Source organism: Ranitomeya imitator, chromosome 2 (assembly GCF_032444005.1).
Source record: "Ranitomeya imitator isolate aRanImi1 chromosome 2, aRanImi1.pri, whole genome shotgun sequence".
In the NCBI taxonomy this organism is placed as follows: domain Eukaryota; kingdom Metazoa; phylum Chordata; class Amphibia; order Anura; family Dendrobatidae; genus Ranitomeya; species Ranitomeya imitator.
In genome coordinates, this window is record NC_091283.1 from 450,286,608 (window position 1) to 450,299,275 (window position 12,668).

At 49.0% G+C, this 12,668-nt stretch overlaps 1 protein-coding gene across 2 annotated transcripts in view; it reads right to left on the reverse strand.

Moving 5' to 3' along the window:
- The window catches only part of ZNF512B (zinc finger protein 512B), a 51,280-nt gene extending 39,647 nt beyond the window's left edge, over positions 1 to 11,633 (reverse strand). Inside the window, exons 1-8 of one of the 2 annotated variants that reach the window (XM_069751093.1) lie at positions 11,574 to 11,633; positions 5,982 to 6,080; positions 4,665 to 4,738; positions 2,694 to 2,822; positions 2,006 to 2,178; positions 1,749 to 1,882; positions 1,564 to 1,635; positions 492 to 620 (exon numbers count right to left, since the gene is read on the reverse strand). In XM_069751093.1, coding sequence (XP_069607194.1) covers positions 492 to 620; positions 1,564 to 1,635; positions 1,749 to 1,882; positions 2,006 to 2,178; positions 2,694 to 2,822; positions 4,665 to 4,738; positions 5,982 to 6,080; positions 11,574 to 11,604 — 841 coding nt within the window. In that variant the 5' untranslated portion in view covers positions 11,605 to 11,633. The remainder of the gene's footprint in view (positions 1 to 491; positions 621 to 1,563; positions 1,636 to 1,748; positions 1,883 to 2,005; positions 2,179 to 2,693; positions 2,823 to 4,664; positions 4,739 to 5,981; positions 6,081 to 11,573) is intronic. The other variant, XM_069751092.1, reaches the window with a different exon arrangement.
- Between the last annotated feature and the right edge of the window lie 1,035 nt (positions 11,634 to 12,668).

Consider the following 12,668-nt stretch of genomic DNA (forward strand, 5'->3'; position numbering starts at 1 on the left):
TCTTGTTAGTGGAGGGTCTTTAACCATAGATAATACACATTTGAGGTTAAAAGGTCCAAAATTTAAAAAAAATATTATGACTGTGTCCCAATAACACAGAACGTTTGTTGTATTCTGGCTCAGCCCCATTCACTTCAATGGAGCCAAACTGCAATACCAGGGAGAAACCATGGACAAATGTGGCGTCATTTGCCAGAAAAAAAAGCAGCCTTGTTTTTCTAACAATGGACAACCACTATATATCATCACCGGAGAGAATCCACCGAGAGGCAAGGAATTTACATAACTGCAGAGTCAGACTACACACATGGTTTATTTGTAGTCTGTAACCATAGAGACACACAAGTCTGCATATTGGCTGTAGGCACAAAATGGGATTGTATGTCTCAAGTTGCTTTATTTTAATTTTACTGTTGTTTCAGAGAATTATAAGTAGCAATTTAGTGAATAAAATTGTAGATGTTTGTAGAGATGTGACTGTATGTTCTTACCTGAATGTGGCTTCATGATGTGCTCCAGCCTAAGATTCGCACTTTCCATCTTCCTCTTTTGCTCTTCTACTCTCCCTTGTACAATCCGCCCCTGTCGCCCTCTGGACTTATCCTCTGTTTTTCCCAAACCTGTAAAGTAGTAAAAGTCTGAGTTCCTTCAAAGCTGTATGGTCGCAGCACTACTGCCTGATTATAACGTTGGGCGATTGCTACTTAAGCAATTCCCTTTTCTTAAAATGACAGTAGATGATCACCATGTAGGAATAATATTGATGAGCAATACATAGGGCCACAAATTCACACTAGCCACATATGAATATTAGGTTATGACCATCCCGACAGGGTTCACCCACCTTGCTGTGGTGGGATGGCTTTTATGGGTTTTTTTTCACCATAACAATGTTGACTAAGCACCCTATATTATTTTCATGCACAATTGCTATTTACTTACTGCAGGGTATTTTCAAATATTGTTTTTATCACATCAGAATATTGCCTGGCCATTCTTCGTATACCTTCCACATGGCTGACAACGGGATATTAATATAATATGTATAATATATTAATGCGGTCAGTGAGTCAATGGCGGCTGTATAGCCCTGATACATACCATACAGGACCCTTTTACTGCATCCAGTGCACACGTAGCACACAGATGGACATTTTGAACACTGGGGATTTTACTAAGTATTATGTAATGGCAGAATACCAGATTTTGCCCATGTAATGTCATGTATGGGGCCAAACAGTAACCTCATAGTTCCTAAATAATACTTTGCCCACACACTGCCATATAATTACCAATACACTACCATACAATGTCCAGAGAAACCATACTTTGGCCAGATAGTGTTACTAAAATGTGTATTTATGAGGCTAAAGATCCAAATGACCGCACAGCCAATGCTGCCCCCATCATCAGGCATCTAGTAATGTCTCGCTGACATTACTACCGCATGAGTCCCCCCTGGACAAGGGCCTGAAATCCCTGCCTGTCCTGCTGGATCTAGACCCCAAAAGTGTAATAATGGTCATCATAGCGGGAGCGGTCTACACACCGCTCAGTAATTACCTTTCAGGCCAAAGGTGGTGGTGATGGACGGCTGCTCTCCTGTGAACTTCTTCGGAGTTCTCTGTTTCCTTCCTGACTCATGAAAGAGCAGAAACATGGAGAATAAATGAAAATCATTTTGGAGAGAGAGAAACAGAGCAGCCGGGGGCACAGAATGAGTAAAAAACCATCAGCCCTCTCCTTACTGTGCCTCATTCTCTCTGGGTCCTCATCGGATAGACATTTCTCCTTGGCATGGGGGATGTCTCCGTTCTCCCGTGGGGTCTGCCTGGTACCCGACTTTAAAACTTTGTTCACAGAGGACCCTTTTTTCACCACTCTGAGGGGGCAATATAAAGAAAGACAAAGACGTTATCAGGCCGCAGCAGTGCTAAATGAGGGTACAGGAATAGCGGAGAGGTGTTGTTTTGCCATATTTAGGCTTTTTGTAATTTTGGGATACCCCTTGCACTTCTCCTTAGGCTCACTAGAAACCACGTGTGCGCTTGGCCTGTTTTCTCCACTCTCCTCCTTCTCCGAATGGTTCCACATTAGGTGTTTCTGAAGCTGCGGCCGGGCGGCAAAAACGGCTTCACAGTGCGGGCAGGAGAGCACCATCCGGGACAAGGGTGGGGCCTGGATGAAAAGGGGCAAGATGTGAGGGGCACGGGAGAGAGCAGCAGTCTGTATGGACACAAAACACACCCCGACCCCTGGCGTTGTATCCCACAAAAATTTGTTGCAAAATTTTGTGATGATTCTAGGGGTTTTCAAGAGCTATTAAACCTATAACATGTTCTTGGATATCAACCTTGTAATATATCTTGATGATAAACCCTCCTCGCAGTCATTACTTGCATGATATAATTATCACTTCTTACAGCCACCACTAGAGGGAGCTCAGGAGATTACAGCATACTAATTCACTATGTAGCTAGTGTGCTCCCTCTAGTGGTGAGCGCATGAAGGTGCAATATCATCATTTTCCTCTATCTTTATTGCAGCCCCAGACTGACACAAAGCATATAAGGGAATCGCTGTACATTCATATAGTGTCAGTTTCTCTTTAAATAAGCATCTCACATTTTGCGTACTCTATCATGGAGCTGATGGCGTCGTACCCACCACTGACCCTCTCTCTTTATTCTCACCCCCTGGCATCGTTGATAATGTTGTTTCAGTCCGTATACACTGGGAAACTCCACCCAGCAGCCCGAGCTTGGACATCTCACCCGCGACGATGTCTTAAACATTTCTTTCCACTCGCTGATTAGGGAGGGCTGAAAAAGAAAAGGGGTTAAAGAAAAAAACCTTGTATATACACTATGCTCACAATTGTGTATAGCGGTAAGCCGCATGGTGGCAGCATGGGCCCTCCCCCAGCTCTGTATACGCCCGGCCTCCGCTAAGACCCCGGGGAGCCATCAATGCATGTCTACATATTAATTATTATGGGTTTTCATTTAGTCATTCATATGTATAGATTTTAGTCCTTGTACGTGTAGTTCCGCAACAGCCGATTTAAAAAATATTTCAGTGCGCAATATACATACTGTTAGGCTGCCGTCACACTAGCAGTATTTGGTCAGCATTTTACATCAGTATTTGTAGCCAAAACCAGGAGTGGGTAATAAATACAGAAGTGGTGCATATAGGCCCCGTCACACATAGCGAGATCGCTAGCGAGATCGCTGCTGAGTCACAAGTTTTGTGACGCAACAGCGATCTCAGTAGCGATCTCGCTATGTGTGACACGTAGCAGCGATCAGGCCCCTGCTGTGAGATCGCTGCTCGTGTCGGAATGGGCCATTTTTTGATCATTGAGGTCCCGCTGACATCGCTGAATCGGCGTGCGTGACGCCAATTCAGCGATGTCTTCGCTGGTAACCAGGGTAAACATCGGGTTACTAAGCGCAGGGCCGCGCTTAGTAACCCGATGTTTACCCTGGTTACCATCGTTAAAGTAAAAAAAAGAAACGCTACATACTTACCTACCGCTGTCTGTCCCCGGCGCTCTGCTTCTCTGGTCTGGCTGTGAGCGCCGGGCAGCCGGAAAGCAGAGCGGTGACGTCACCGCTCTGCTTTCCGGCCGCTGTGCTCACAGCCAGAGCAGAGAAGCCCAGCGCCGGGGACAGACAGCGGTAGGTAAGTATGTCGCGTATGTAGCGACCCTGCGCTTAGTAACCCGATGTTTACCCTGGTTACCGGGGACCTCGGGATCGTTGGTCGCTGGAGAGCTGTCTGTGTGACAGCTCTCCAGCGACCAAACAGCGACGCTGCAGCGATCCGGATCGTTGTCGGTATCGCTGCAGCGTCGCTAAAGTGTGACGGTACCTTTAGGATTCAGCAAGCCGCACTGTTTGTTGGAAATTTGCCAGGGATTGACAACCCATTTAAGACCATATATATTAATATAAAGTTGGCACAAACTGCAATTTCAGTGGGACAGGCCGATCATCTATTGGGGCCTCCAGTCTCTCCCCCATCAGATGATGTCAGGGGAGTCAAAAATTGGGCACCTTAAGCGTCAGCGCCTGAGCCTACCATTCTCTCAAGAGATAGGCCGCCGTCAGAGGTGGCTGGCAGTGGCTCACTCTGCTCCTCCTATACAGAATACATGCACGCTTAGCTGGACTGAGCATGAATGGAGGAATCTAGCCAAAGTCTATTGTATGGCTACCGTTACCCACAGATGCAGTAACAGAAGTATTAGCCCAATGGGTGCCAATAAGGCAAACTGAAAGCAAGTCCAAAGGTGCCTGGAACCCCTCTAGAGTATAATCGGTGGTCTAGTGCAGAGGTCCCCAACTCCAGTCCTCAAGGCCCACCAACATGTCATGTTTTCAGGATTTCCTTAGTCTTGCCCAGGTAATAATTGCATCACCTGTGCAATGCAAAGGAAATCCTGAAAACATGACCTGTTGGTGGGCCTTGAGGACTGGAGTTGGGGACCTCTGGTCTAGTGAACCCAAATTTGCCTTTGACACCTATATAACCTAACTAGCAGGGGAGAAGCAGAAGTTTCTGCATATCCCAGGGGGTTGTAATGACAATGGACGGCCCCCATACTTCTCCTCCCCTTGTTGTGCCAGGCACAAGAGAGGAAGTGGTGCCCGTGTTACCGGTATTCCTCGCAGCTCGCGGCCCCCCGGTCTGGCATATCTCTTCTGAACGATCCTCCTGTTGTGATAGCTTCCTGGAAACAGAAGATTTACAATCAGACAGGACATTGTGGCAATGTTACCATCTTTGGTTGCAATGTAGCAAAAAATCTCTAAATGATCACCCCAAATACAAAACAAACAAAAAAAATTGCATTAGGAAAAAAATACCGAAAAACCACTCCCTACAGAAGCTGATGTACGGCACTCCCAGCATGTGCCCCGTTATTCCCTGGCTGATTATACATCTCCCCTCTTCCTCCGCGGGGATTATCACATACTGCGATGATCACACCTAGCTACAAAGGTGCCGACACCCGGATCCAACACATTCAAAATAGCTCTTAAAGGGCTCCAGCGCCTACATCTTTGCTTGCTGTATGTCAGAAATCAGGTCTTAAAGGTGAAATAAAAATAATATATGGAAACACAAAGGGACTGAGGACGTCCCTTTAATGGGACCCACAACAAGTGGGCGATCTCTACGCACTTGGACACCTTTGCTGTTAATGCAAAAATCCATTTCCATGTCACCATTCAGTGCAATGTGGGGCACTGACGCTGTGCAGCCTGGCACTGACCATGGGGGAAGGGAAGTACCCACTCTGTAAGGGTAGGACAGTGAGGGTTTACACTATGACGTGCACAAGAAAAAATAATTACTTGGTGATGCCCAATCATCAGGGCTGTGACAGCCGTGACCTCTGCCGTCGGGAAGCGGCCGCTCTAGCCCGTTTCTCCTGTTGGCAAATACTTGGTAGCTGGGTGATTGTATTAGTCTGAAATTGTGCACTAAACCATTGCTGAGCTGCTTACTCACAGCCAACGGCAAAGAAAAGGGGTCTCCTGGGTGCAATTTCAAAGCATGATGGCATTCAGAACAGCCTGGGCGAGACAAGTACCCTGGGCATTCACGTCACAGCCCTTTGAAGATGTATCGGAGGGATCTGTGCTGTGCCCGCAGCACCAGGACTACAAGGAGAGTCAACCATGAACAGCTATAAATGTGGCACCACAGTTTGCACCACCTGCAAACCTCACTGGCAGGGGAACGGTGTATACCAGGTGGTACCAGATACAAAACTGAGAGGTAGGGACCAGGCAAGACATCACTGGTAGCAGGGCAGATGCCACTGTCTAATTAGTGGGGTATCACGCATACTGGTGTCCTGTGTGGGGTACTGCTGCCATGTGCCCAAAATGTCAATAGGGGGCGATAGAACCAAACCTAATCTGTTGTGGTGCCACTTACATGTGCTGAGAAGAGCAGACACTCACCAGAGTCTGAGGCCAGGAACTGCAGCTGAGTGGAAGCTCTGGATTTACTGATCCTGGGAAACTGCCTCCTGGATCCGGTGGCGAGAGAGTCAGCCATGGCTGTGAAGGGGTTAAACAGAAGGCAGAGTCATGGCGGGGCATCACAATGGCGGCCGGTGCTGGGATAACGCAGGGCGGGCGAAAAGGGAGCAGCGACCTGAGCGCCAAACATATTCAGCAATTCATGAGAATTAGGGAGAAGCAAGGCATAAATTCAGATATGAGGTTTTGAATGCGTTAGGTACACCGGGGAGCGGTGAGGTTTAAAGTAATACACGAAGTTCTGAGGGGCGTCAGGAGGGAGGTACACCGGAAAGCGGTGAGGTGTAAGGCATAAAGTAATAGATGAGGTTCTGAGGGGTGTCAGGAGTGAGGTACACCGGAAAGCGGTGAGGTGTAAGGCATAAAGTAATAGATGAGGTTCTGAGGGGTGTCAGAAGTAAGGTACTCCGGGGAGCGGGGAGGTGTAAGGCTTAAAGTAAAAGATGAGGTTCAAAAGGCGTCAGGAGTGAGGTACGTCGGGGAGCGGTGAGGTGTGAGGCATAAAGTAATAGATTATGTTCTGAGGAGCGTCAGGAGTGAGGTACACTGGAAAGCGGTGAGGTGTGAGGCATAAAGTAATAGATGTGCTTCTGACTGGCGTCAGGAGTGAGGTACATCGGGAGCGGTGAGGTGTGAGGCATAAAGTAATAGATGAGGTTCTGAGGGCACCAGGAGTGAGGTACATGGGGGGGTGGTGAGGTGTGAGGCATGAAGTAATAAATGGGGTTCTGAGAGCGTCAGGAGTGAGGTACACCGGAAAGCAGTGAGGTGTGAGGCATAAAGTAATAGATGTGGTTCTGAGGGGCGTCAGGAGTGTGGTACACCGGGGGGCGGTGAGGTGTGAGGCTTAAAGTAATAGATGAAGCTCTGAGGGCGTCAGGAGTGAGGCACACGGGGGCAGTCAGGTGTGAGGCATAAAGTAATAGATTATGTGCTATGGGGCGTTAGAAGTGAGGTACACCAAGGGGAGATGAGGTGAGGCATAAAGTAATAGATGAGGTCCTGAGGGGCGTCAAGAGTGAGGTACACGGGGGGCGGTGAGGTGTGAGGCATAAAGTAATAGATGAGGTTCTGAGGGCATCAGGAGTGAGGTACATCGGGGAGCGGTGAGATGTGAAGCACAAAGTAATAGATAAGGTTCTGAGGGCGTCAGGAGTGTGGTACACGGGGGAGCGGTGAGATGTGAGGCATAAAGTAATAGAGGAGGTTCTGAGGGCATTACGAGTGAGGTACACCGGGGAGCGGTGAGGTTTAAAGTAATACACGCGGTTCTGAGGGGCGTCAGGAGGGAGGTACACCGGAAAGCGGTGAGGTGTAAGGCATAAAGTAATAGATGAGGTTCTGAGGGGTGGCAGGAGTGAGGTACACCGGAAAGCCGTGAGGTGTAAGGCATAAAGTAATAGATGAGGTTCTGAGGGGTGTCAGGAGTGAGGTACATCAGGAGCGGTGAGGTGTGAGGCATAAAGTAATAGATTATGTTCTGAGGGGTGTCAGGAGTGAGGTACACCGGAAAGCGGTGAGGTGTGAGGCATAAAGTAATAGATGGACTTCTGAGGGGCATCACGAGTTAGGTACACAGGGGGGCGGTGAGGTTTGAGGTATAAAGTAATAGATGAGGTTCTTAGGGTGTCAGGAGTGAGGTACACCGGAAAGCGGTGAGGTGGGAGGCTTAAAGTCATAGATGAGGTTCTAAGGGCGCCAGGAGTGAGGTACATGGGGGTGGTGAGGTGTGAGGCATGAAGTAATAAATGGGGTTCTGAGAGCATCAGGAGTGAGGTACACCGGAAAGCGGTGAGGTGTAAGGCATAAAATAATAGATGAGGTTCTGAGGGGTGTCAGGAGTGAGGTACCCCGGAAAGCGGTGAGGTGTAAGGCATAAAGTAATAGATGAGGTTCTGAGGGGTGTCAGGAGTGAGGTACACCGGAAAGCGGTGAGGTGTAAGGCATAAAGTAATAGATGAGGTTCTGAGGGGCGTCAGGAGAGAGGTACACCGGGGAGCGGGGAGGTGTAAGGCTTAAAGTAATAGATGAGGTTCTGAGGGGTGTCAGGAGTGAGGTACACCGGAAAGCGGTGAGGTGTAAGGCATAAAGTAATAGATGAGGTTCTGAGGGGCGTCAGGAGTGAGGTACACCGGGGAGCGGGGAGGTGTAAGGCTTAAAGTAATAGATGAGGTTCTAAAGGCGTCAGGATTGAGGTACGGCGGGGAGCGGTGAGGTGTGAGGCATAAAGTAATAGATTATGTTCTGAGGAGCGTCCGGAGTGAGGTACACTGGAAAGCGGTGAGGTGTGAGGCATAAAGTAAGATGTGGTTCTGACTGGCGCCAGGAGTGATGTACATCGGGAGTGGTGAGGTGTGAGGCATAAAGTAATAGATGAGGTTCTGAGGGCGCCAGGAGTAAGGTACATGGGGGTGGTGAGGTGTGAGGCATGAAGTAATAAATGGGGTTCTGAGAGCGTCAGGAGTGAGGTATACCGGAAAGCAGTGAGGTGTGAGGCATAAAGTAATAGATGTGGTTCTGAGGGGCGTCAGGAGTGTGGTACACCGGGGGGCGGTGAGGTGTGAGGCTTAAAGTAATAGATGAAGTTCTGAGGGCGTCAGGAGTGAGGTACACGGGGGCAGTCAGGTGTGAGGCATAAAGTAATAGATTATGTTCTAAGGGGTGTCAGGAGTGAGGTACACAGGGGGCGGTGAGGTGTGAGGCATAAAGTAATAGATAAGGTTCTGAGGGCATCAGGAGTGAGGTACACCGGGGAGCGGTGAGATGTGAAGCACAAAGTAATAGATGAGGTTCTGAGGGCGTCAGGAGTGTGGTACACGGAGGAGCGGTGAGATGTGAGGCATAAAGTAATAGAGGAGGTTCTGAGGGCGTCAGGAGTGTGGTACACGGAGGAGCGGTGAGATGTGAGGCATAAAGTAATAGAGGAGGTTCTGAGGGCGTCAGGCGTGAGGTACACAAGGGGGGGTGAGATGTGAGGCATAAAGTAATAGAGGAGGTTCTGGGGGCATTACGAGTGAGGTACATCGGGGAGCAGTGAGGTGTGAGGCATAAAGTAATAGATATGGTTTTGAGGGGCGTCAGGAGTGAGGTACACGGGGGGCAGTGAGGCATAAAGTAATTAAAGTAATAGATGAGGTTCTGAGGAGCGTCAGGAGTGAGATACACCGGGAAGCAGTGAGGTGTGAAGCATAAAGTAATAGATGAGTTTCTGAGGAGCGTCAGGAGCGAGGTACACGGGGGGCGATCAGGTGTGAGGCATTGAGTAATAGATGAGGTTCTGAGGGGTATCAGGAGTGAGGAACACTGAGGCTTAAAGTAATACATGAGATTCTGAGGGGTGTCAGGAGTGAGGTACATGGGGGGCGGTGAGGTGTGAGGCATAAAGTAATAGATTATGTTCTGAGAGTGTCAGGAGTGAGGTACATCCGGGAGTGGTGAGGCAGGAGGCATAATGTAATAGATGAGGTTCTGAGGGCGTCAGGCACACTGGCGATGTGTCACAACTACAGGGCTGCAGAGTACCTGCCAAAGTGAGAAGCAGCAATGTATGAAGGCAGGCAGCGAGGCGTGCGGCACCGGGGACTAGACTAGTGATGTGCCATGGGAAGCTAGGACTATCAAAACATGAAGAAACTGGTGAAGAGTGAGGTGTAAGGCTATATTCACACTTTGCGGATTTTGCTGCGGATCCGCAGCGGATTTGACCGCTGCGGATCCGCAGCAGTTTCCCCTGAGTTTACAGTCCAATGTAAACCTATGGGAAACAAAAAACGCAGTGCACATGCTGCGGAAAAAAACGTGCGGAAACGCTGCAGATTACATTCCGCAGCATGTCACTTCTTTTCTGCGGATTTTCACCTGCTCCAATAGAAAACTGCAGATGAAAATCCTCAGAAGAAAACGCAGTAAAAACCGCGATAAATACGCAGTAAAAACCGCGACGGGTTTTCACTGCGGATTTTGGAATTCTGCTGCGGAAAAATCCGCAGTGGAATCTGCAAAGTGTGAACATAGCCTAAGACATCAAGCAGGGATAGGAAGAAAGAGGGCTGTGCACAGTGAGGTAGGAGGTGCCAGACTATTGGGTGAGGTACTGTATGAGGTGCAATGTTGGTGGGTGAGGAATCAGGTGCCAGAGATATGAGGTGCCAAGCTGATGGGTGAGATGAGGTGCCAGGCTAATGGGTGAGTTTTGAGTTGCCAGGCTCATGGGTGAGATATGAGGTGCCAGGCTCATGGGTGAGATATGAGGTGCCATGCTCATTTGTGAGGTGTCAGGCTCATGGGTGAGATATGAGGTGCCAGGCTCATGGGTGAGGTATGAGGTGCCAGGCTCATAGGTGAGGTATGAAGGTGCCAGGCTCATGGGCCAGAAATGAGGTGACAAGCTGAAGTGTGAGGTATGTGGTCCAAGGATGATCAGTGAGCTGATGGGTGAGATATAAGGTACCAGGCTGATGAGTGAGCTGATGGGTGAGGTATGAGGTGCCAGGTTGATGAGTGAGCTGATGGGTGAGATATGAGGTGCCAGGTTCATGAGTGAGCTGATGGGTGAGGTATGAGGTGCCAGGCTGATGAGTGAGCTGATGGGTGAGGTATGAGATGCCAGGCTGATGGGTGAGGTATGAGGTGCCAGGCTGATGAGTGAACTGATGGGAGAGGTATGAGGTGCCAGGCTGATGAGTGAACTGATGGGAGAGGTATGAGGTGCCAGGCTGATGAGTGAGCTGATGGGTGAGGTATGAGATGCCAGGCTGATGGGTGAGGTATGAGGTGCCAGGCTGATGAGTGAACTGATGGGTGAGGTATGAGGTGCCAGGCTGATGAGTGAACTGATGGGTGAGGTATGAGGTGCCAGGCTGATGAGTGAACTGATGGGTGAGGTATGAGGTGACAGGCTGATGAGTGAGCTGATGGGTGAGGTATGAGGTGCCAGGCTGATGAGTGAGCTGATGGGTGAGGTATGAGGTGCCAGGCTGATGAGTGAACTGATGGGTGAGGTATGAGGTGACAGGCTGATGAGTGAGCTGATGGGTGAGGTATGAGGTGCCAGGCTGATGAGTGAGCTGATGGGTGAGGTATGAGGTGCCAGGCTGATGAGTGAACTGATGGGTGAGGTATGAGGTGCCAGGCTGATGAGTGAACTGATGGGTGAGGTATGAGGTGCCAGGCTGATGAATGAGCTGATGGTGGAGGTATGAGGTGCCAGGCTGATGAATGAGCTGATGGGGGAGGTATGAGGTGCCAGGCTGATGAGTGAGCTGATGGGGGAGGTATGAGGTGCCAGGCTGATGAGTGAGCTGATCGCTGAGGTTTGAGGGGCCAGGCTGGTGGAAGAGATATTACATACACCTCACCCATCAGCCTGTCACCTCATACCGTATAAGGTGCCAGGCTGATAGGTGAGGTATGGGGTATTTGCGGCAGGTGAGAACAAGTGGCCGGTGATGTTCGGGATTGGGTGTGGCCCAGCTCTGGAATCACGGTGGCTCCGGTGTGCCGGAATCTTACCTGCCGGGCCCCGCCGCTCGCTGTCGGTCATGCGCTCAGATCACTCCGCCTCCGGAGCCCGAACTCTCGCGGTACTGAAAGGGGGGAGACAGGGGGAGAACCGAAGGGAGGGGGGCGAGATCGGTCATAACGGACACATCAGGAGACCCCGTACACAGAGGTCACATGATACGTCCTTTCTGCCGACAGCTAAAGGACCCCCATATACCCACTGATCCTATATACATATACCCACTGAGTCTATATACACATCCCATATACCCACTGAGTCTATATACACATCCCATATACCCACTGAGTCTATATACACACCCCATATACCCACTGATCCTATATACACATCCCATATACCCACTGATCCTATATACACACACCCCATATACCCACTGAGTCTATATACACATCCCATATACCCACTGATCCTATATACACATCCCATATACCCACTGATCCTATATACACATCCCATATACCCACTGATCCTATATACACATCCCATATACCCACTGATCCTATATACACACACCCCATATACCCACTGAGTCTATATACACATCCCATATACCCACTGATCCTATATACACATCCCATATACCCACTGATCCTATATACACATCCCATATACCCACTGATCCTATATACACATCCCATATACCCACTGAGTCTATATACACATCCCATATACCCACTGAGTCTATATACACACCCCATATACCCACTGATCCTATATACACATCCCATATACCCACTGATCCTATATACATATACCCACTGATCCTATATACACACACCCCATATACCCACTGAGTCTATATACACATCCCATATACCCACTGATCCTATATACACATCCCATATACCCACTGATCCTATATACACATCCCATATACCCACTGATCCTATATACACATCCCATATACCCACTGAGTCTATATACACATCCCATATACCCACTGAGTCTATATACACACCCCATATACCCACTGATCCTATATACACATCCCATATACCCACTGAGTCTATATACACATCCCATATACCCACTGAGTCTATATACACATCCCATATACCCACTGATCCTATATACACATCCCA